General features: G+C 45.1%; 1 protein-coding gene across 1 annotated transcript in view; it reads right to left on the bottom strand.

The window, feature by feature from the left end:
* Positions 1-23,969, bottom strand: part of LOC129869628 (sec1 family domain-containing protein 2-like) — a 196,470-nt gene that overhangs the window by 144,611 nt on the left and 27,890 nt on the right. Inside the window, exon 3 of the mRNA XM_055944215.1 lies at positions 19,823-19,950. Coding sequence (XP_055800190.1) covers positions 19,823-19,950 — 128 coding nt within the window. The remainder of the gene's footprint in view (positions 1-19,822; positions 19,951-23,969) is intronic.

Raw genomic sequence — 23,969 nt, 5'->3', positions numbered from 1 at the left:
TTCTGTTGAAGACCTTCTTTGGTTGGTGATAGAAGTACCAAGTCATCAGCATATAGCAGGTATTTCACCTCTGTATCAAATAGTGTGAGTCCTGGGGCTGGAGAACGGTCCAACATGTCTGCTAATTCATTGATATAAATGTTGAAAAGATTTGGAGTCAAACTACAGCCTTGTCTCACACCTCGACATTGTGAAAATAATTATGTTCTTTGGTTTTTGATTTTTATTGCACACTTGTTTTCTGTGTACATACATTTTATTAAGTCATACACCTTCCCACCAAGCCCACTTTGGAGAATTTTGAAGAATAGCCCTTCGTGCCAAATAGAATCAAATGCTTTTTTAAAGTCAATAAAGCAAGCAAAGATTTTGCCCTCTTTTTTTTGGTGGACGTGTTTATTAATTAGTGTGTGTAAGGTGCATATATGGTCAGTAGTGTGATGGTTAGGTAGAAAGCCAATTTGACATTTAGTTACTAAAAAAAATTCTTGAAGAAAGGTTTGAATTCTTGAATTCAAAATGCTACAGAAAACCTTTCCCAAGTTACTGTTTACACAAATTCCCCTGTAATTATTGAGGTCTGATTTGTCTCCACTTTTGTGGATAGGGGAGATGAGCCCCTGGTTCCAAACATCAGGGAAGCAGCCAGAAGTTAAAACCATGTTGAACAATTTAAGCACAGCATTTTGAAACTCAGGTGTGCTGTTGTTCAGCATTTCATTTCTGATGTTGTCTAGACCACAAGTCTTCTTTGATTTAATAGATTTGAGCTTTTTATTTAGTTCTTGTTGGGTTATTGGGTAATCTAATGGATTTTGGTTGTTTTTAATGACTGATTCAACGATGCTCAATTTTTCTTTAATTTCTAATTGGTTCTGTTTTAAGTCTTTTTCTGGGATGTTTTTGTATAGATTATCAAAATAAGTTTTCCAAATTCCTACATCTTGTATGGCTAATTCTTGTGGCTTTGTTGTGCTTAAATTGTTCCACATGTCCCAGAACTGATTTTGGTCAATTGCGTTTCAATTTCATCAAGTGTCTTGTTGGTATAATTCAGTTTCTTGCATTTCAGTGTATGTTTATACTGTTTCAGAGTTTCAAAGTATTCATATCGTAGCTCTGGGTTGTTTTGCTGCTTATGTTTTTTGTTTGACATTTGTCTTAGGTGTTTTCTAATTGTTTTACATTCATTATCAAACCATTTGTCAGAAACATTTTGTTTTTTGTTTCTGATGTTGCATTTCTTTGGTTTTCTCAAATCTGCATGCTTTTTGGAATATGCAGTTGATGTTTTGAGTAGCCGAATTGACACCATCTTTAATGTTTTGGTATTGTGAGTTATTGAAAAACTGTATAGAGTTCATCATTTAATTTGAGTTCAATGTTTCATTGAATCTCTCTGCACTGTTTGGAGCCCATCTATACGATTGGTTTATGTTGTAGAGTTTATTGGGCAGTTTTTTGGAATGAATATTGCCGGTTAATTTCTTCAGAAACACGTTGATCTGACTGTGATCTGACAATGGTGTCTGTGGTCTGACAGTGAATGCACTAATGGAGGAGGGGTCTATGTCAGTGATGGCATAATCGACTACACTTGTCCCAAGAGCTGAGCAGTAAGTAAACTGACCTAAAGAGTCCCCTCTGATTCTACCATTAAGCATGTACAGGCCTAAGGCTCGACAGAGATGCACTAACTCCTTCCCATTTTTGTTCAGTATTTGGTCAGGACTGTTTCTATTATTTATAATAGGGCTACTGTACAAGGAGGGGTGTCCAAATATGTGGTGGTTACCTCCCGCATCAGTGTAGTCAGGCTCAGAACCTGTTCTTGCATTGAAATCTCCACAAAGAAGCACTTTACCCTCTGCCTGAAATGTAATGATTTCTGTATGGAGATTGTCAAAAAACTGATCATCATAATATGATGAATCTGAAGGAGGAGCATAAGCTGCACATATGTACACATCATTGTCACAATAGATTGTACCTTTGTTAAGTTTTAGCCAAATGTGACTGGTACCTTTTTTCATTTCATTCAGTGCCAAGTCCTGCTTATGCCAAATGATGATTCCACCTGAGTCTCGGCCCCGTTTAACATTTTTATGTTTGATTGATGGTAGTAAACTTTCTCTATAGCCTGAGGGACACTGAGTATCTATGTCTCCACGACACCATGTTTCCAGTAGGATTCTGATGTCCTGTCCCTTGATGTTTTTAATCAATTCTGGATTTGTTGTTTTATAACCAAAATGTGAAGAGTAAAGGCCCTGGATTTTCCAAGAGCTGATAGTTAATGATCTCATTTATAATAAGTGATATTCACTGGTTTGAGTAAAGTACATTGAAAAAAAATTATATATATATATATATACACTTATACATACATATATATATACATATACATACACACATACATACATACATACATACATACATACACATACTCACACACACACACACACACCATTACATATAATTATTATAATAATACCGGTGCCAATAAAATGAAGAATAGTTGTAAACAAATTAATAAGAATGGAATAAGACTGCACAAAAAATAAGTACAATGCAATCTGCAACCCTGTGTGTGTGCGCGTGTGCGTGCGTGTGAATTAAAGGGTCTGTCTAGCTCAGTAGTCTGCATATTAGCTGCAGTAGTTGGCGCACCTCTCCTATCTCTGATTGTTCTAGGTGTCTTTTGCCAGAGGTTACCTCAGCATATGTAGGCTGATGATCTGAATGATACATGGTGTGGACTGCATCATGTGGTGTACTTCTCTGAAGGACAGTGTTCTGTCCGACCTTGGAGTAGTGGTCAGAGCTGTGTTGTGATGGGCCAGGTCCAGTAGATCTGTGTTGTGATGGGCCAGGTCCAGTAGAGATGTGTTGTGATGGGCCAGGTCCAGTAGATCTGTGTTGTGATGGGCCAGGTCCAGTAGAGATGTGTTGTGATGGGCCAGGTCCAGTAGAGATGTGTTGTGATGGGCCAGGTCTAGTAGAGCTGTGTTGTGATGGGCCAGGTCTAGTAGAGCTGTGTTGTGATGGGCCAGGTCTAGTAGAGCTGTGTTGTGACGGGCCAGGTCTAGTAGAGATGTGTTGTGATGGGCCAGGTCCAGTAGAGATGTGTTGTGATGGGCCAGGTCTAGTAGAGATGTGTTGTGATGGGCCTGGTCCAGTAGAGATGTGTTGTGATGGGCCAGGTCTAGTAGAGCTGTGTTGTGATTGGCCGGGTCCAGTAGAGATGTGTTGTGATGGCCCTGGTCTAGTAGAGATGTGTTGTGATGGGCCAGGTCCAGTAGAGATGTGTTGTGATGGGCCAGGTCCAGTAGAGCTGTGTTGTGACGGGCCAGGTCCAGTAGAGCTGTGTTGTGAAGGCCCTGGTCTAGTAGAGCTGTGTTGTGAAGGCCCTGGTCTAGTAGAGCTGTGTTGTGATGGGCCGGGTCTAGTCGTGCTGTCTTGAGGCGGGTCTGGTCTGGTAAATCTGTGCTGTGTTGGGCCTGGTCTAGTAGAGCTGTGCTGTAATAAGCCGTGTCTGGCTCTTTTCTCCTGGGGATGGTGGAGGTACTGTTGTTTCAGAAGGTGGGGCGGGGGACCTCAGTTGCTGGGGTGATGGGTGTGTGGGTCCCTGGCAAGTGTTGCATCTTTTAGGTTCTTGGCAAAGGTTCTGATACTGTCCTGATCAAGATGTACATTATGGTATAAGTGTTGACATGTCAGAGTGGGGTGGTGAGCCGTTCTGACGTTGAGCAGTGAGGCACAGTCCACAGTGATCTGTTGATTTATTTTGTCGATCAACTTTCCTGGGAAGTCTTTTCTTGGTAGGAGGGTGGACACAACTATATTGGTTGTTGGGAACACAGCCTGTGCCCGTTCTGCCACTCTTCTCACTGCCCCAGATACATTTTCACCTTTGGCATGAAGGTCGTTTGTGCCAGTGTGGATGATGATGTTGTCGAGGGTATCAATCCTGGTCTGACTGAGTAGCTGCATTGCACTGTCAGTTGTAGGACACCAGAACTTATACACCTGGTGTCTAGGGAATAATCTTTCCTGGACTAAGAACTTCCCATTTGAATCAATAAGGATTGCAGTTGTGGGTGACTGTCTGGGTGGAGCAGACTGGGAGGCTGGTATTCTGACCTGGGCTGGAGCAGACTGAGAGGCTGGTAGGTTGACCTGGGCTGGAGCAGACTGAGAGGCTGGTAGGTTGACCTGGGCTGGAGCAGTCTGGGAGGCTGGTAGGTTGACCTGGGCTGGAGCAGACTGAGAGGCTGGTAGGTTGACCTGGGCTGGAGCAGACTGAGAGGCTGGTATTCTGACCTGGGCTGGAGCAGTCTGCGAGGCTGGTAGGTTGGCCTGGGGTGGAGCAGACAGAGGCTGGTATTCTGACCTGTGCTGGAGCAGACTGGGAGACTGGTATTCTGACCTGTGCTGGAGCAGACTGGGAGACTGGTATTCTGATCTGTGCTGGAGCAGACTGGGAGACTGGTATTCTGACCTGTGCTGGAGCAGACTGGGAGACTGGTATTCTGATCTGTGCTGGAGCAGACTGGGAGACTGGTATTCTGACCTGTGCTGGAGCAGACTGGGAGACTGGTATTCTGACCTGTGCTGGAGCAGACTGGGAGACTGGTATTCTGACCTGGGCTGGAGCAGACTGGGAGACTGGTATTCTGACCTGGGCTGGAGCAGACTGGCAGGCTGGTGCAGTGTCATCAGGCTGTGTGGTGGAGGCTATGCTGGTCTCAGGTTCTGCTTGTGTTATGCCAAGCTGGTGGATATGTTCTCTAGATGCAGAGGACATAATGACTCGCTGCTGGTTGAGGAGGTCAATGTATCGCTCTCTTTGTTCTAGCTCCTTTCTTGTTGTGCTCAGATGGTCTCTGAGGTCATCATTTGTCTGACTCAGTTTGTCCATTCTGCTTTCTAATTTAGCAATAGATGCTCTGCTCTCCTCCCTGAACTGTTTCATCTCTTTTAGTTTCTGGACAGTGTCCTCCTCTTGAAGTTTGTTCTCTCTGTGTTCTATGACCTGAGCTTCGACTAGAGGGTGACTAGAGGGTGTTGTGGAAACGTTGCATAGCAGGTGTTCTTGGTGTTGTAGGCATGTCCTTGGCTCTGTCTGCTGCAGGTGAGGTAGGTAGAGGGACACTGAGGGCTTCTTGCTGGGTCACAGAGACCGTTGGGGCCTGCTTTTCACCGTCATCTCCCTCGACTTTTTCCACAGTTTCTGAGATGATTTCAGCTTCTGCTATTAGGGTAGTAAACCTATTCTCAAAAGCCTGGAGGCTTGACTCATTGCCTTGTATCAATACAGTTCCATTATTATATACGTTTACTGTTTGATACGTGTTGCTATGGTCAGCTTCTTCAAAAATGCTGATCTGACATCCTTGGTTGATGCCTCTCTTTTTTGAGAAAGGGAAATGGTTGCAAATAACCTTTTTCCATATGTGCCCTCGTTTGGTATTAAAAATGTAATTTGCTCTTGTTTTGCAACTGGTGAGATCTGCAAACAGGCATTCATGGTTCTGTCCCATGAACAAACCTTTGAAACGTTTCTTAGCTTCCTCTGTTTGGATGTCTGGTGGGTAAACAATTTCCATAGCAACGCTGGTGATGTTGGCTACAATGTTGTAATAGAAGTGTTGTTTCTTGTATTATTGTCTTTTGTGTCTTTAGAGGACTGTTTCACTTTGATGTCCTTTTTCCTTTTTCTTCTGTCCTTACTTTGTCTTTTCTTTTCTTCTGTTAACTAGATATTCTTTGTTAGCTAGCTAGCTTCTTCCAGGAGAGTCCCTAGCAACTGCTTAGCAACTGGTAAACAATTTAGCTAGCAACTGCTTAGCAACTGGTAAACAATTTAGCTAGCTAAGAAAACGGCACAATTTTATGAAAAATTTTTACTTTTTCAAAAGCCTATCTTCTTTGTTTGCTGCTTGTTTGGTCTCCTATTCAGTCTTGCAGTTTTCTTTTGCTTTTTTCCGATGTACTTCACTCTAAAAACCATGTAAATTTCAATATTTGTAGGAGCTCATCTTTTCAGCAGCTGCTGCTCAATTTGGAACTCCGGAACTCTCTCTCTCTCTCTCTACTACCCGCTCTCTCTCGCTCTCCCTCTACTACCATCTCGCTCTCTCTCTACTACGCTCTCTCTACTACCCTCTCTCTCTCTCTCTACTACCCTCTCTACTACCCTCTCTCTCTCTCTCTACTACCCTCTCTCTCTCTCTCTCTCTCTACTACCCTCTCTCTCTCTCACTCTACTACCCTCTCTCTCTCTCTCTCTCTCTCTACTACCCTCTCTCTCTCTACTACTCTCTCTCTCTCTACTACTCTCTCTCTCTCTCTCTCTCTCTCTCTACTTCTCTCTCTCTACTACCCTCTCTCTCGCTCTACTACCCCCTCTCTCGCTCTACTACCCTCTCTCTCTCGCTCTACTACCCTCTCTCTCTCGCTCTACTACCCTCTCTCTCGCTCTACTACCCTCTCTCTCGCTCTACTACCCTCTCTCTCGCTCTACTACCCTCTCTCTCGCTCTACTACCCTCTCTCTCGCTCTACTACCCTCTCTCTCGCTCTACTACCCTCTCTCTCGCTCTACTACCCTCTCTCTCGCTCTACTACCCTCTCTCTCGCTCTACTACCCTCTCTTTCGCTCTACTACCCTCTCTCTCGCTCTACTACCCTCTCTCTCGCTCTACTACCCTCTCTCTCGCTCTACTACCCTCTCTCTCGCTCTACTACCCTCTCTCTCGCTCTACTACCCTCTCTCTCGCTCTACTACCCTCTCTCTCGCTCTACTACCCTCTCTCTCGCTCTACTACCCTCTCTCTCGCTCTACTACCCCCTCTCTCGCTCTACTACCCCCTCTCTCGCTCTACTACCCCCTCTCTCGCTCTACTACCCCCTCTCTCGCTCTACTACCCTCTCTCTCGCTCTACTACCCTCTCTCTCTCTACTACCCTCTCTCTCTCTCTACTACCCTCTCTCTCTCTCTACTACCCTCTCTCTCTCTCTACTACCCTCTCTCTCTCTCTCTACTACCCTCTCTCTCGCTACTACCCTCTCTCTCTCTACTACCCTCTCTCTCGCTCTACTACCCTCTCTCTCTCTCTACTACCCTCTCTCTCTCTCTACTACCCTCTCTCTCGCTCTACTACCCTCTCTCTCTCTCTACTACCCTCTCTCTCTCTCTACTACCCTCTCTCTCTCTCTCTACTACCCTCTCTCTCTCGCTCTACTACCCTCTCTCTCTCTACTACCCTCTCTCTCTCTACTACCCTCTCTCTCTCTACTACCCTCTCTCTCTCTACTACCCTCTCTCTCTACTACCCTCTCTCTCTACTACCCCCTCTCTCTCTCTACTACCCCCTCTCTCTCTCTACTACCCTCTCTCTCTCTCTCTACTACCCTCTCTCTCTCTCTACTACCCTCTCTCTCTCTCTCTACTACCCTCTCTCTCTCTACTACCCTCTCTCTCTCTACTACCCTCTCTCTCTCTACTACCCTCTCTCTCTCTACTACCCTCTCTCTCTCTACTACCCTCTCTCTCTCTACTACCCTCTCTCTCTCTACTACCCTCTCTCTCTCTACTACCCTCTCTCTCTCTCTCTCTCTACTACCCTCTCTCTCTCTCTCTACTACCCTCTCTCTCTCTACTACCCTCTCTCTCTCTCTCTCTCTACTACCCTCTCTCTCTCTCTCTCTCTCTACTACCCTCTCTCTCTCTCTCTACTACCCTCTCTCTCTCTCTCTCTCTACTACCCTCTCTCTCTCTCTCTCTCTACTACCCTCTCTCTCTCTCTCTACTACCCTCTCTCTCTCTACTACCCTCTCTCTCTCTCTCTCTCTACTACCCTCTCTCTCTCTCTCTCTACTACCCTCTCTCTCTCTCTCTACTACCCTCTCTCTCTCTACTACCCTCTCTCTCTCTACTACCCTCTCTCTCGCTCTCCCTCTACTACCATCTCGCTCTCTCTCTACTACCCTCTCTACTACCCTCTCTCTCTCTCTCTACTACCCTCTCTCTCTCTCTCTACTACACTCTCTCTCTCTCACTCTACTACCCTCTCTCTCTCTCACTCTACTACCCTCTCTCTCTCTCTCTCTCTCTCTACTACCCTCTCTCTCTCTACTACTCTCTCTCTCTCTCTCTCTCTCTACTTCTCTCGCTCTACTACCCTCTCTCTCTCGCTCTACTACCCTCTCTCTCTCGCTCTACTACCCTCTCTCTCTCGCTCTACTACCCTCTCTCTCGCTCTACTACCCTCTCTCTCGCTCTACTACCCTCTCTCTCGCTCTACTACCCTCTCTCTCGCTCTACTACCCTCTCTCTCGCTCTACTACCCTCTCTCTCGCTCTACTACCCTCTCTCTCGCTCTACTACCCTCTCTCTCGCTCTACTACCCTCTCTCTCGCTCTACTACCCTCTCTCTCGCTCTACTACCCCCTCTCTCGCTCTACTACCCCCTCTCTCGCTCTACTACCCCCTCTCTCGCTCTACTACCCCCTCTCTCGCTCTACTACCCCCTCTCTCGCTCTACTACCCCCTCTCTCGCTCTACTACCCCCTCTCTCGCTCTACTACCCTCTCTCTCGCTCTACTACCCTCTCTCTCGCTCTACTACCCTCTCTCTCGCTCTACTACCCTCTCTCTCGCTCTACTACCCTCTCTCTCGCTCTACTACCCTCTCTCTCGCTCTACTACCCTCTCTCTCGCTCTACTACCCTCTCTCTCGCTCTACTACCCTCTCTCTCGCTCTACTACCCTCTCTCTCGCTCTACTACCCTCTCTCTCGCTCTACTACCCTCTCTCTCTCTACTACCCTCTCTCTCTCTACTACCCTCTCTCTCTCTCTACTACCCTCTCTCTCGCTCTACTACCCTCTCTCTCTCTCTACTACCCTCTCTCTCTCTCTACTACCCTCTCTCTCTCTCTCTACTACCCTCTCTCTCGCTCTACTACCCCCTCTCTCTCTCTACTACCCTCTCTCTCTCTACTACCCTCTCTCTCGCTCTACTACCCTCTCTCTCGCTCTACTACCCTCTCTCTCTCTCTACTACCCTCTCTCTCTCTCTACTACCCTCTCTCTCTCTCTACTACCCTCTCTCTCTCTCTACTACCCTCTCTCTCTCTACTACCCTCTCTCTCTCTCTCTACTACCCTCTCTCTCTCGCTCTACTACCCTCTCTCTCTCTACTACCCTCTCTCTCTCTACTACCCTCTCTCTCTCTACTACCCTCTCTCTCTCTACTACCCTCTCTCTCTCTACTACCCTCTCTCTCTCTACTACCCTCTCTCTCTACTACCCTCTCTCTCTACTACCCCCTCTCTCTCTCTACTACCCTCTCTCTCTCTCTACTACCCTCTCTCTCTCTCTACTACCCTCTCTCTCTCTCTACTACCCTCTCTCTCTCTCTACTACCCTCTCTCTCTCTCTCTACTACCCTCTCTCTCTCTCTCTACTACCCTCTCTCTCTCTACTACCCTCTCTCTCTCTACTACCCTCTCTCTCTCTACTACCCTCTCTCTCTCTACTACCCTCTCTCTCTCTACTACCCTCTCTCTCTCTACTACCCTCTCTCTCTCTACTACCCTCTCTCTCTCTACTACCCTCTCTCTCTCTACTACCCTCTCTCTCTCTCTCTCTCTACTACCCTCTCTCTCTACTACCCTCTCTCTCTCTACTACCCTCTCTCTCTCTCTCTCTCTACTACCCTCTCTCTCTCTCTCTCTACTACCCTCTCTCTCTCTCTACTACCCTCTCTCTCTCTACTACCCTCTCTCTCTCTACTACCCTCTCTCTCTCTACTACCCTCTCTCTCTCTCTCTCTCTCTGCTACCCTCTCTCTCTCTACTACTCTTTCTCTCTCTCTCTCTCTACTACCCTCTCTCTCTCTCTCTACTACCCTCTCTCTCTCTACTACCCTCTCTCTCTCTACTACTCTCTCTCTCTCTCTCTCTCTACTACACTCTCTCTCTCTCTACTACCCTCTCTCTCTCTCTCTCTGCTACCCTCTCTCTCTCTCTCTCTCTCTCTACTACCCTCTCTCTCTCTCTCCCTCTCTCTGCTACCCTCTCTCTCTCTCTCTCTCTCTCTCTCTCTACTACCCTCTCTCTCTCTCTCTCTCTCTCTCTCTCTCTCTCTCTCTCTACTACCCTCTCTCACCCTCTCTCTCTCGCTCTCTCTCTCTCTACTACCCTCTCTCTCTCTCAATTCAATTCAATTCAATTCAAGGGGCTTTATTGGCATGGGAAACATGTGTTAACATTGCCAAAGCAAGTGAGGTAGATATTATACAAAAGTGAAATAAACAATACAAATTAACAGTAAACATTACACATACAAAAGTTTCAAAACAATAAAGACATTACAAATGTTATATTATATATATACAGTGTTGTAACAATGTACAAATGGTTAAAGCACACAAGTTAAAATAAATAAGCATAAATATGGGTTGTATTTACAATGGTGTTTGTTCTTCACTGGTTGCCCTTTTCTTGTGGCAACAGGTCACAAATCTTGCTGCTGTGATGGCACACTGTGGAATTTCTCCCAGTAGATATGGGAGTTTATCAAAATTGGATTTGTTTTCAAATTCTTTGTGGATCTGTGTAATCTGAGGGAAATATGTCTCTCTAATATGGTCATACATTGGGCAGGAGGTTAGGAAGTGCAGCTCAGTTTCCACCTCATTTTGTGGGCAGTGTGCACATAGCCTGTCTTCTCTTGAGAGCCATGTCTGCCTACGGCGGCCTTTCTCAATAGCAAGGCTATGTTCACTGAGTCTGTACATAGTCAAAGCTTTCCTTAAGTTTGGGTCAGTCACAGTGGTCAGGTATTCTGCCACTGTGTACTCTCTGTTTAGGGCCAAATAGCATTCTAGTTTGCTCTGTTTTTTTGTTAATTCTTTCCAATGTGTCAAGTAATTATCTTTTTGTTTTCTCATGATTCTCTCTCTACTACCATCTCTCTCTCTCTCTCTCTCTACTACTACCCTCTCTCTCTCTCTCTCTCTCTCTACTACCCCCTCTCTCTCTCTCTCTCCTACCCTCTCTCTCTCTCTCTACTACCCCCTCTCTCTCTCTACTACCCCCTCTCTCTCTCTACTACCCCCTCTCTCTCTCTACTACCCCCTCTCTCTCTCTACTACCCCCTCTCTCTCTCTACTACCCTCTCTCTCTCTACTACCCTCTCTCTCTCTACTACCCTCTCTCTCTCTACTACCCTCTCTCTCTCTACTACCCTCTCGCTGTCTCTCTCTCTACTACCCTCTCGCTGTCTCTCTCTCTACTACCCTCTCGCTGTCTCTCTCTCTACTACCCTCTCGCTGTCTCTCTCTCTACTACCCTCTCGCTGTCTCTCTCTCTACTACCCTCTCGCTGTCTCTCTACTACCCTCTCGCTGTCTCTCTCTCTACTACCCTCTCGCTGTCTCTCTCTCTACTACCCTCTCGCTGTCTCTCTCTCTACTACCCTCTCGCTGTCTCTCTCTCTACTACCCTCTCGCTGTCTCTCTCTCTACTACCCTCTCGCTGTCTCTCTCTCTACTACCCTCTCGCTGTCTCTCTCTCTACTACCCTCTCGCTGTCTCTCTCTCTACTACCCTCTCGCTGTCTCTCTCTCTACTACCCTCTCGCTGTCTCTCTCTCTACTACCCTCTCGCTGTCTCTCTCTCTACTACCCTCTCGCTGTCTCTCTCTCTACTACCCTCTCGCTGTCTCTCTCTCTACTACCCTCTCGCTGTCTCTCTCTCTACTACCCTCTCGCTGTCTCTCTCTCTACTACCCTCTCTCTCTCTACTACCCTCTCTCTCTCTACTACCCTCTCTCTCTCTACTACCCTCTCTCTCTCTACTACCCTCTCTCTCTCTACTACCCTCTCGCTGTCTCTCTCTCTACTACCCTCTCGCTGTCTCTCTCTCTACTACCCTCTCGCTGTCTCTCTCTCTACTACCCTCTCGCTGTCTCTCTCTCTACTACCCTCTCGCTGTCTCTCTCTCTACTACCCTCTCGCTGTATCTCTCTCTACTACCCTCTCGCTGTATCTCTCTCTACTACCCTCTCGCTGTCTCTCTCTCTACTACCCTCTCGCTGTCTCTCTCTCTACTACCCTCTCGCTGTCTCTCTCTCTACTACCCTCTCGCTGTCTCTCTCTCTACTACCCTCTCGCTGTCTCTCTCTCTACTACCCTCTCGCTGTCTCTCTCTCTACTACCCTCTCGCTGTCTCTCTCTACTACCCTCTCGCTGTCTCTCTCTACTACCCTCTCTCTCTAGCTCTCTTTTCTGCCCTCACTTTATCTGAGGAGGTGCGTTTGTCAAAATAAACCCAGAAGAGAGCGAGCCACCCAGGATTAGAAAGAACAATGGCGCTGCTCTCAGACACAGACTATTTCGGCAGCATGTGTGTGTAGCGTGTAAGAGACACCCCCCCCCCCCGGCACATATTCCAACCTGCTTGTTAAGCGAGCCTGGTTACCTCTGTGATTACAAGAGCAGTGGGACCACAGAGCCCCTCCCAGCTGACCTCCCCTCGATTACTATTGCACAGACCTGCCACATGCTAACATACATGTCAGCCAATGTGTGTGTGTGTGTGTGTGTATGTGTGTACAAAAGACATGCTACATATGATTCATGGCATGCATACACCGATGCGAGTCAAATAGGAGTCTAAGTGTACAAAATGTGTGATGATGTGTACGTCTCTGCCTGTCTGATATTATTTTTACCCTCTGCTTAAGGCCCTTTTGCTTCATTAACAAACAACAAAAGTTATTGTGTGTGTGTGCGTGTGTGTGTGTATGTGTGTGAGAGAGAGTCAGAGAGCCAACATGTGGTTCACATTTCCTCTGTGGCCACATGGACAAACACAGACAGAGGAAGCTCTATAGGTGGCGCTGTGGCTCTTTGTAAAACATCAGGACCTCTCTCTCTCTCACTCACTATCCCTCTTTTCATCTCTCACTCACTATCCCTCTTTTCTCTCTCACTCACTATCCCTCTTTTCTCTCTCACTCACTATCCCTCTTTTCTCTCACTCACTATCCCTCTTTTCTCTCTCACTCACTATCCCTCTTTTCTATCTCACTCACTATCCCTCTTTTCTCTCACTCACTATCTCTCTTTTCTCTCTCACTCACTATCCCTCTTTATCTCTCGCTCTCACTATCCCTCTTTTCATCTCTCGCTCTCACTATCCCTCTTCATCTCTCGCTCTCACTATCCCTCTTTTCATCTCTCGCTCTCACTATCCCTCTTTATCTCCTGCTCTCACTCACTATCCCTCTTTATCTCTTGCTCTCACTCACTATCCCTCTTTATCTTTTGCTCTCACTCACTATCCCTCTTTATCTCTTGCTCTCACTCACTATCCCTCTTTATCTCTTGCTCTCACTCACTATCCCTCTTTATCTCTTGCTCTCACTCACTATCCCTCTTTATCTCTTGCTCTCACTCACTATCCCTCTTTATCTCTTGCTCTCACTCACTATCCCTCTTTTCTCCCTCACTCACTATCCCTCTTTTCTCCCTCACTCACTCACTATCCCTCTTTTCTCCCTCACTCACTATCCCTCTTTTCTCTCTCACTCACTATCCCTCTTTTCTCTCTCACTCACTATCCCTCTTTTCTCTCTCACTCACTATCCCTCTTTACTCTCTCACTCACTATCCCTCTTTACTCTCTCACTCACTATCCCTCTTTTCTCTCTCACTCACTATCCCTCTTTCTCTCTCACTCACTATCCCTCTTTTCTCTCTCACTCACTATCCCTCTTTTCTCTCTCACTCACTATCCCTCTTTTCTCTCTCACTCACTATCCCTCTTTTCTCTCTCACTCACTATCCCTCTTTTCTCTCTCTCTCACTATCCCTCTTTTCTCTCTCACTCACTATCCCTCTTTTCTCTCTCACTCACTATCCCTCTTTTCTCTCTCTCTCTATCTCTCTCACTATCCCTCTTTTCTCTCTCACTCACTATCCCTCTTTTCTCTCTCTCTCTCTCTCACTATCCCTCTTTTCTCTCTCACTCACTATCCCTCTTTCCTCTCTCACTCACTATCCCTCTTTCCTCTCTCACTCACTATCCCTCTTTTCTCTCTCACTCACTATCCCTCTTTTCTCTCTCACTCACTATCCCTCTTTTCATCTCTCTCTCACTATCCCTCTTTTCATCTCTCTCTCACTATCCCTCTTTTCATCTCTCTCTCACTATCCCTCTTTTCTCTCTCACTCACTATCCCTCTTTTCTCTCTCACTCACTACCCCTCTTTTCTCTCTCACTCATTATCCCTCTTTTCTCTCTCACTCACTATCCCTCTTTTCTCTCTCTCTCTCTCACTATCCCTCTTTTCTCTCTCACTCACTATCCCTCTTTTCTCTCTCACTCACTATCCCTCTTTTCATCTCTCTCTCACTATCCCTCTTCTCTCTCACTCACTATCCCTCTTTTTTCTCTCACTCACTATCCCTCTTTTCTTTTCTCTCACTCACTATCCCTCTTTTCTCTCTCTCTCACTATCCCTCTTTTCTCTCTCTCTCACTATCCCTCTTTTCTTTCCCTCTCTCACTCACTATCCCTCTTTTCATTTCTCTCACTCACTATCCCTCTTTTCATTTCCCTCACTCACTATCCCTCTTTTCTCTCTCTCACTATCCCTCTTTTCATCTCTCTCTCTCACTCACTGTCCCTCTTTTCATCTCTCACTCACTATCCCTCTTTTCTCTCTCTCTCTCTCTCACTATCCCTCTTTTCTCTCTCTCTCTCACTCACTATCCCTCTTTTCATCTCCCTCTCTCTCTCACTATCCCTCTTTTCTCTCCCTCTCTCACTCACTATCACTCTTTTCATCCCTCACTCACTATCCCTCTTTTCTCTCTCACTCACTCACTATCCCTCTTTTCTCTCTCACTCACTATCCCTCTTTTCTCTCTCACTCACTATCCCTCTTTTCTCTCTCACTCACTATCCCTCTTTTCTATCTCACTCACTATCCCTCTTTTCTCTCACTCACTATCTCTCTTTTCTCTCTCACTCACTATCCCTCTTTATCTCTCGCTCTCACTATCCCTCTTTTCATCTCTCGCTCTCACTATCCCTCTTTTCATCTCTCGCTCTCACTATCCCTCTTTATCTCCTGCTCTCACTCACTATCCCTCTTTATCTCTTGCTCTCACTCACTATCCCTCTTTATCTTTTGCTCTCACTCACTATCCCTCTTTATCTCTTTCTCTCACTCACTATCCCTCTTTATCTCTTGCTCTCACTCACTATCCCTCTTTATCTCTTGCTCTCACTCACTATCCCTCTTTATCTCTTGCTCTCACTCACTATCCCTCTTTTCTCCCTCACTCACTATCCCTCTTTTCTCCCTCACTCACTATCCCTCTTTTCTCCCTCACTCACTCACTATCCCTCTTTTCTCCCTCACTCACTATCCCTCTTTTCTCTCTCACTCACTATCCCTCTTTTCTCTCTCACTCACTATCCCTCTTTTCTCTCTCACTCACTATCCCTCTTTACTCTCTCACTCACTATCCCTCTTTTCTCTCTCACTCACTATCCCTCTTTTCTCTCTCACTCACTATCCCTCTTTTCTCTCTCACTCACTATCCCTCTTTTCTCTCTCACTCACTATCCCTCTTTTCTCTCTCACTCACTATCCCTCTTTTCTCTCTCTCTCACTATCCCTCTTTTCTCTCTCACTCACTATCCCTCTTTTCTCTCTCACTCACTATCCCTCTTTTCTCTCTCTCTCTATCTCTCTCACTATCCCTCTTTTCTCTCTCACTCACTATCCCTATTTTCTCTCTCTCTCTCTCTCACTATCCCTCTTTTCTCTCTCACTCACTATCCCTCTTTCCTCTCTCACTCACTATCCCTCTTTTCTCTCTCACTCACTATCCCTCTTTTCATCTCTCACTCACTATCCCTCTTTATCTCTCGCTCTCACTATCCCTCTTTTCATCTCTCGCTCTCACTATCCCTCTTTTCATCTCTCGCTCTCACTATCCCTCTTTTCATCTCTCGCTCTCACTATCCCTCTTTATCTCCTGCTCTCACTCACTATCCCTCTTTATCTCTTGCTCTCACTCACTATCCCTCTTTATCTTTTGCTCTCACTCACTATCCCTCTTTATCTCTTGCTCTCACTCACTATCCCTCTTTATCTCTTGCTCTCACTCACTATCCCTCTTTATCTCTTGCTCTCACTCACTATCCCTCTTTTCTCCCTCACTCACTATCCCTCTTTTCTCCCTCACTCACTCACTATCCCTCTTTTCTCCCTCACTCACTATCCCTCTTTTCTCTCTCACTCACTATCCCTCTTTTCTCTCTCACTCACTATCCCTCTTTTCTCTCTCACTCACTATCCCTCTTTACTCTCTCACTCACTATCCCTCTTTACTCTCTCACTCACTATCCCTCTTTTCTCTCTCACTCACTATCCCTCTTTCTCTCTCACTCACTATCCCTCTTTTCTCTCTCACTCACTATCCCTCTTTTCTCTCTCACTCACTATCCCTCTTTTCTCTCTCACTCACTATCCCTCTTTTCTCTCTCACTCACTATCCCTCTTTTCTCTCTCTCTCACTATCCCTCTTTTCTCTCTCACTCACTATCCCTCTTTTCTCTCTCACTCACTATCCCTCTTTTCTCTCTCTCTCTATCTCTCTCACTATCCCTCTTTTCTCTCTCACTCACTATCCCTCTTTTCTCTCTCTCTCTCTCTCACTATCCCTCTTTTCTCTCTCACTCACTATCCCTCTTTCCTCTCTCACTCACTATCCCTCTTTCCTCTCTCACTCACTATCCCTCTTTTCTCTCTCACTCACTATCCCTCTTTTCTCTCTCACTCACTATCCCTCTTTTCATCTCTCTCTCACTATCCCTCTTTTCATCTCTCTCTCACTATCCCTCTTTTCTCTCTCACTCACTATCCCTCTTTTCTCTCTCACTCACTATCCCTCTTTTCTCTCTCACTCACTACCCCTCTTTTCTCTCTCACTCATTATCCCTCTTTTCTCTCTCACTCACTATCCCTCTTTTCTCTCTCTCTCTCTCACTATCCCTCTTTTCTCTCACTCACTATCCCTCTTTTCTCTCTCACTCACTATCCCTCTTTTCATCTCTCTCTCACTATCCCTCTTCTCTCTCACTCACTATCCCTCTTTTTTCTCTCACTCACTATCCCTCTTTTCTTTTCTCTCACTCACTATCCCTCTTTTCTCTCTCTCTCACTATCCCTCTTTTCTCTCTCTCTCACTATCCCTCTTTTCTTTCCCTCTCTCACTCACTATCCCTCTTTTCATTTCTCTCACTCACTATCCCTCTTTTCATTTCCCTCACTCACTATCCCTCTTTTCTCTCTCTCACTATCCCTCTTTTCATCTCTCTCTCTCACTCACTGTCCCTCTTTTCATCTCTCACTCACTATCCCTCTTTTCTCTCTCTCTCTCTCTCACTATCCCTCTTTTCTCTCTCTCTCTCACTCACTATCCCTCTTTTCATCTCCCTCTCTCTCTCACTATCCCTCTTTTCTCTCCCTCTCTCACTCACTATCACTCTTTTCATCCCTCACTCACTATCCCTCTTTTCTCTCTCACTCACTCACTATCCCTCTTTTCTCTCTCACTCACTATCCCTCTTTTCTCTCTCACTCACTATCCCTCTTTTCTCTCTCACTCACTATCCCTCTTTTCTATCTCACTCACTATCCCTCTTTTCTCTCACTCACTATCTCTCTTTTCTCTCTCACTCACTATCCCTCTTTATCTCTCGCTCTCACTATCCCTCTTTTCATCTCTCGCTCTCACTATCCCTCTTTTCATCTCTCGCTCTCACTATCCCTCTTTATCTCCTGCTCTCACTCACTATCCCTCTTTATCTCTTGCTCTCACTCACTATCCCTCTTTATCTTTTGCTCTCACTCACTATCCCTCTTTATCTCTTTCTCTCACTCACTATCCCTCTTTATCTCTTGCTCTCACTCACTATCCCTCTTTATCTCTTGCTCTCACTCACTATCCCTCTTTATCTCTTGCTCTCACTCACTATCCCTCTTTTCTCCCTCACTCACTATCCCTCTTTTCTCCCTCACTCACTATCCCTCTTTTCTCCCTCACTCACTCACTATCCCTCTTTTCTCCCTCACTCACTATCCCTCTTTTCTCTCTCACTCACTATCCCTCTTTTCTCTCTCACTCACTATCCCTCTTTTCTCTCTCACTCACTATCCCTCTTTACTCTCTCACTCACTATCCCTCTTTTCTCTCTCACTCACTATCCCTCTTTTCTCTCTCACTCACTATCCCTCTTTTCTCTCTCACTCACTATCCCTCTTTTCTCTCTCACTCACTATCCCTCTTTTCTCTCTCACTCACTATCCCTCTTTTCTCTCTCTCTCACTATCCCTCTTTTCTCTCTCACTCACTATCCCTCTTTTCTCTCTCACTCACTATCCCTCTTTTCTCTCTCTCTCTATCTCTCTCACTATCCCTCTTTTCTCTCTCACTCACTATCCCTATTTTCTCTCTCTCTCTCTCTCACTATCCCTCTTTTCTCTCTCACTCACTATCCCTCTTTCCTCTCTCACTCACTATCCCTCTTTTCTCTCTCACTCACTATCCCTCTTTTCATCTCTCACTCACTATCCCTCTTTTCATCTCTCACTCACTATCCCTCTTTTCATCTCTCTCTCACTATCCCTCTTTTCTCTCTCACTCACTATCCCTCTTTTCTCTCTCACTCACTATCCCTCTTTTCTCTCTCACTCACTACCCCTCTTTTCTCTCTCACTCACTATCCCTCTTTTCTCTCTCTCTCTCTCACTATCCCTCTTTTCTCTCTCACTCACTATCCCTCTTTTCTCTCTCACTCACTATCCCTCTTTTCATCTCTCTCTCACTATCCCTCTTCTCTCTCACTCACTATCCCTCTTTTTTCTCTCACTCACTATTCCTCTTTTCTTTTCTCTCACTCACTATCCCTCTTTTCTCTCTCTCTCACTATCCCTCTTTTCTCTCTCTCTCACTATCCCTCTTTTCTCTCTCTCTCACTATCCCTCTTTTCTTTCCCTCTCTCACTCACTATCCCTCTTTTCATTTCTCTCACTCACTATCCCTCTTTTCATTTCCCTCACTCACTATCCCTCTTTTCTCTCTCTCACTATCCCTCTTTTCATCTCTCTCTCTCACTCACTGTCCCTCTTTTCATCTCTCACTCACTATCCCTCTTTTCTCTCTCTCTCTCTCTCACTATCCCTCTTTTCTCTCTCTCTCTCACTCACTATCCCTCTTTTCATCTCCCTCTCTCTCTCACTATCCCTCTTTTCTCTCCCTCTCTCACTCACTATCCCTCTTTTCATCCCTCACTCACTATCCCTCTTTTCTCTCTCACTCACTCACTATCCCTCTTTTCATCCCTCACTCACTATCCCTCTTTTCTCTCTCCCTCACTCACTATCCCTCTTTTCTCTCTCCCTCACTCACTCCCTCTTCTCTCTCTCACTATCCCTCTTTTCTCTCTCTCTCACTCACTATCCCTCTTTACTCTCTCACTCACTATCCCTCTTTTCATCTCTCTCCTATGCCTTCCTAATTCGGAGAGTTTGACTATATATCAAAATAATGTAATGATGTGTTTACTGATTGCAGTAATTTAACCGTCTTATTATTCAGCCCTAGATCAAACGGGGTCTGTGTATTCTATGGCATTGGGATTTGGGAGAGAGCGAGTCACAGAGTGCCTGTTCATTTGCAGTGTCAACACTGAGTGTAGTCAGTGTATATCTGTGTGTCCTGGCCTTCCTTACCCAGACCCATCTTGATTGGTAGATTCTCCTTGCTGGCGGCCTCCACCAGCTGTCTGCGGACCTCCATCACAGCCTCTTTCTGCTTACTGGCCAGCATGGTCTCCCATAGCAACCTGGCTGTGGACGACCTGAGAGGTAGAGGGCAAACACACATCAGTAAGATCACCCAGCTGCTACTGGAAAAGCACTCAACATGTACAGTTGAAGTCGGAAGTTTACATACACCTTAGCCAAATACATTTAAACTCAGTTTTTCACAATTCCTGACATTTAATCCAAGTAAAATTCCCTGTCGTAGGTCAGTTATAATAAAGTGGTGATTAGAAGAATGTGAAATGTCTGAATAAAAGTAGAGAGAATGATTTCTTTCAGCTTCTTTTATTCCTTTCATCACGTTCCCAGTGGGTCAGAAGTTTACATACACTCAATTAGTATTTGGTAGCATTGCCTTTAAATTGTTTCACTTGGGTCAAACATTTTGGGTAGCCTTCCACAAGCTTCTCACAATACGTTGGGTGAATTTTGGCCCATTCCTCCTGACAGAGCTGGTGTAACTGAGTCAGGTTTGTAGGCCTCCTTGCTCGCACTCGCTTTTTCAGTTCTGACCACAAATTTTCTATAGGATTGAGGTCAGGGCTTTGTGAAGGCCACTCCAATATCTTGACTGTATTGTCCTTAAGCCATTTTGCCACAACTTTGGAAGTATGTTTGGGGTCATTGTCTATTTGGAAGACCCATTTGCGACCAAGCTTTAACTTCCTGACTAATGTCTTGAGATGTTGCTTCAATATAGCCACATAATTGTCCCACCTCATGATGCCATCTATTTTGTGCACCAGTCCCTCCTGCAGCAAAGCACCCCCACAACATGATGCTGCCACCCCCGTGCTTCACGGTTGGGATGGTGTTTTTCAGCTTGCAAGCATCCCCCTTTTTCCTCCAAACATAACGATGGTCATTATGGCCAAACAGTTCTATTTTTGTTTCATCAGACCAGAGGACATTTCTCCAAAAAGTACGATCTTTGTCCCCATGTGCAGTTTCAAACCGTAGTCTGGCTTTTTTATGGCGGTTTTGGAGCAGTGACCTCCTCCTTGCTGAGCGGCCTTTCAGGTTATGTCGATATAGGACTCGTTTTACTGTGGATATAGATACTTTTGTACCCGTTTCCTCCAGCATCTTCACAAGGTCCTTTGCTGTTGTTCTGGGATTGATTTGCACTTTTCGCACCAAAGTACATTCATCTCTAGGAGACAGAAAGCGTGTCCTTCCTGAGCGGTATGACGGCTGCGTGGTCCCATGGTGTTAATACTTGCGTACTATTGTTTGTACAGATGAACGTGGTACCTTCAGACCTTCAGGAAATTGCTCCCAATGATGAACCAGACTTGTGGAGGTCTACAATTTAGGTCTTGGCTGATTGAGGTCTTGGCTGATTGAGGTCTTGGCTGATTTCTTTAGATTTTCCCATGATGTCAAGCAAAGAGGCACTGAGTTTTAAGGTAGGCCTTGAAATACATCCACAGGTACACCTCCAATTGACTCAAATTATTTCAATTAGCCTATCAGAAGCTTCTAAAGCCATGACATAATTTTCTGGAATTCTCCAAGCTGTTTAAAGGCACAGTCAACTTAGTGTATGTAAACTTCTGACCCACTGGAATTGTGATACAGTGAATTATAAGTGAAATAATCTGTCTATAAACAATTGTTGGAAAAATTAGTTGTGTCATGCACAAAGTAGATGTCCTAACCGACTTGCCAAAACTATAGTTTGCTAACAAGACATTTGTGTAGTGGTTGAAAAACGAGTTTTAATGACTCCAACCTAAGTGTATGTAAACTTCTGACTTCTACTGTATTTGAACATATCACAAAACATTATTATTTTAATATTTTACACATCAGAGCAACCTTGAGGGAATCTTATTTGAGTCAGAAAAGGATGTTATAATAATCCCCAGTTTACAATTGGCTCATTCATCCCCCTCCTCTCCCCTGTAACTATTCCCCAGGTCGTTGCTGCAAATGAGAACGTGTTCTCAGTCAACTTACCTGGTAAAATAACGGTAAAATAAATAAAATAAATAAAATGTTCATATGACAGGGAAGATATAGAAAACCTGCCAGAGAACATTTCCAACTGACAATCTCTTAGAAAAAAAATCTTAACTATTGGAACCAAGACTTAAAAGTAACTGATGTTGGCACAAGATGCAGGGAATGTTGGAGCATAACTAACGAAATTAGAGTTAAAAATGTACACTTAAACCAGTATAAACTGATTGTATAGAATTGATTATACAAGAGACAAAATTCCCTAATTCTACAGCACCGTGGACTAGTACCGAAAGGTTGCTGGATCGAATCCCCGAGCCGACAAGGTAAAAATCTGTTGTTCTGCCCCTGAACAATGCAGTTAACACACTGTTCCCCGGTAGGCTGTCATTGTTAATAAGAATTTATTCTTAACTGACTTGCCTAGTTGAATAAATGTTATATATTTTTTAAAAAGAGTGTAAAACTAACAATGACTCAATAATCCATGCTTTCTGGAAATATTATAAAGTCCAAAAGTTATGGGCGGAGCTAGAAAGCTGGCTGCCAGAAGTATTAAAATGTAAACGTTTTATTAATCCGTCTGTCTGCATATTTCAAGACATGGGTGTCGGGAGATTCCCAATGGGCTGTACGATTCTCTTCTCATCACTCATTGAAAAACGTATACTAAAAACTTGGAAATCAATCAATCCACCATCATTAACTAAATGGAAAAATCAAATGATTTATTATTGAAATAGTATAGGTGACACGAGAAAAACAAATTGGTACAATTTAAGGCCAAGTGGCAAAAAATAATGCAGGCACTAGGGATGGGGTTGTGAGCATGCAGGCCTGGAGAGATGAGATGTAGTCGTTTGCGTCTAAGTTGTTGTTCGTATATGTATGTTTGTAACTGGTGTGAAAAAAAGACAAGAAAATAGATATTTTTAAAGAATGGTTAGACAACTCCTTTCTACTCTGAAAGAAAGATGAAGGAGAGAGGAAAAGAGAAAGAAATGACAGAGGAAGGGGTTTGCTGACACAGATCTCTCTCTCTCTGTGTGTGTGTGTGTGTGTGTGTGTGTGTGTGTGTGTGTGTGTGTGTGTGTGTGTGTGTGTGTGTGTGTGTGTGTGTGTGTGTGGTGTGTGTGTGTGTGTGTGTGTGTCTCTGTGTGTGTCTCTGTGTGTGTGTGTGTGTGTGTCTCTGTGTGTGTGTGTGTGTGTGTCTCTGTGTGTGTGTGTCTCTGTGTGTGTGTGTCTCTGTGTGTGTGTGTCTCTGTGTGTGTGTGTCTCTGTGTGTGTGTGTGTGTGTGTGTGTGTGTGTGTGTGTGTGTGTGTGTGTGTGTGTGTGTGTGTGTGTGTGTGTGTGTGTGTGTCTCTGTGTGTGTCTCTGTGTGTGTCTCTGTGTGTGTGTGTGTCTCTGTGTGTGTCTCTGTGTGTGTCTCTGTGTGTGTCTAACTGCTGCCATGTGTTTAATATCAGATGTAATCTGTTCCAGACCCTGGGCTGGACGGCGAGATTGGGCTCAAATTGGGCTACCCGCCATCTTCACACTGAAAACGAGACACAAAGACAAGAGAGACTCACTGCTCCTCCACAAACAGAACAGCTATAATGGAATATTAGAAGTTACACTGCCAGACAAAAATGTGGTTTACTTCACTGTCACTATGATGATGAATGTGAGTGGGAAGAATTTAAAAACGCTCAACAAACGCCACAAACTCCCTGAAAAGCATGACAGAGACATTGGAGTAATTTATAGAAAACCAGTTGCTAAGACTTTTCCTCAGGAAGGCGGGCATCATTGGCTTAGCGGTGTGCTGGGCTTGGGTAGAGAGGGGCTGTTATGCTTAAGCATGTCATAAAAACAGACACAGGTATCACTGTTTAAATACCTTGGCTGTGACTTGGCCATATGCATGTATGTATGTGTGTGAGTATGGGTCCTAATGTGCACTGTTCCTGTAAGTGTGTATGCATGTGTGTGAGTATGGGTCCTAATGTGCACTGTTCCTGTAAGTGTGTATGCATGTGTGTGAGTATGGGTCCTAATGTGCACTGTTCCTGTAAGTGTGTATGCATGTGTGTGAGTATGGGTCCT

The sequence above is a fragment of the Salvelinus fontinalis genome, chromosome 14, assembly GCF_029448725.1.
Source record: "Salvelinus fontinalis isolate EN_2023a chromosome 14, ASM2944872v1, whole genome shotgun sequence".
NCBI lineage: Eukaryota > Metazoa > Chordata > Actinopteri > Salmoniformes > Salmonidae > Salvelinus > Salvelinus fontinalis.
Note: the sequence above shows the minus strand (reverse complement) of the source record. Positions and strands in the feature narration are given on the sequence as shown.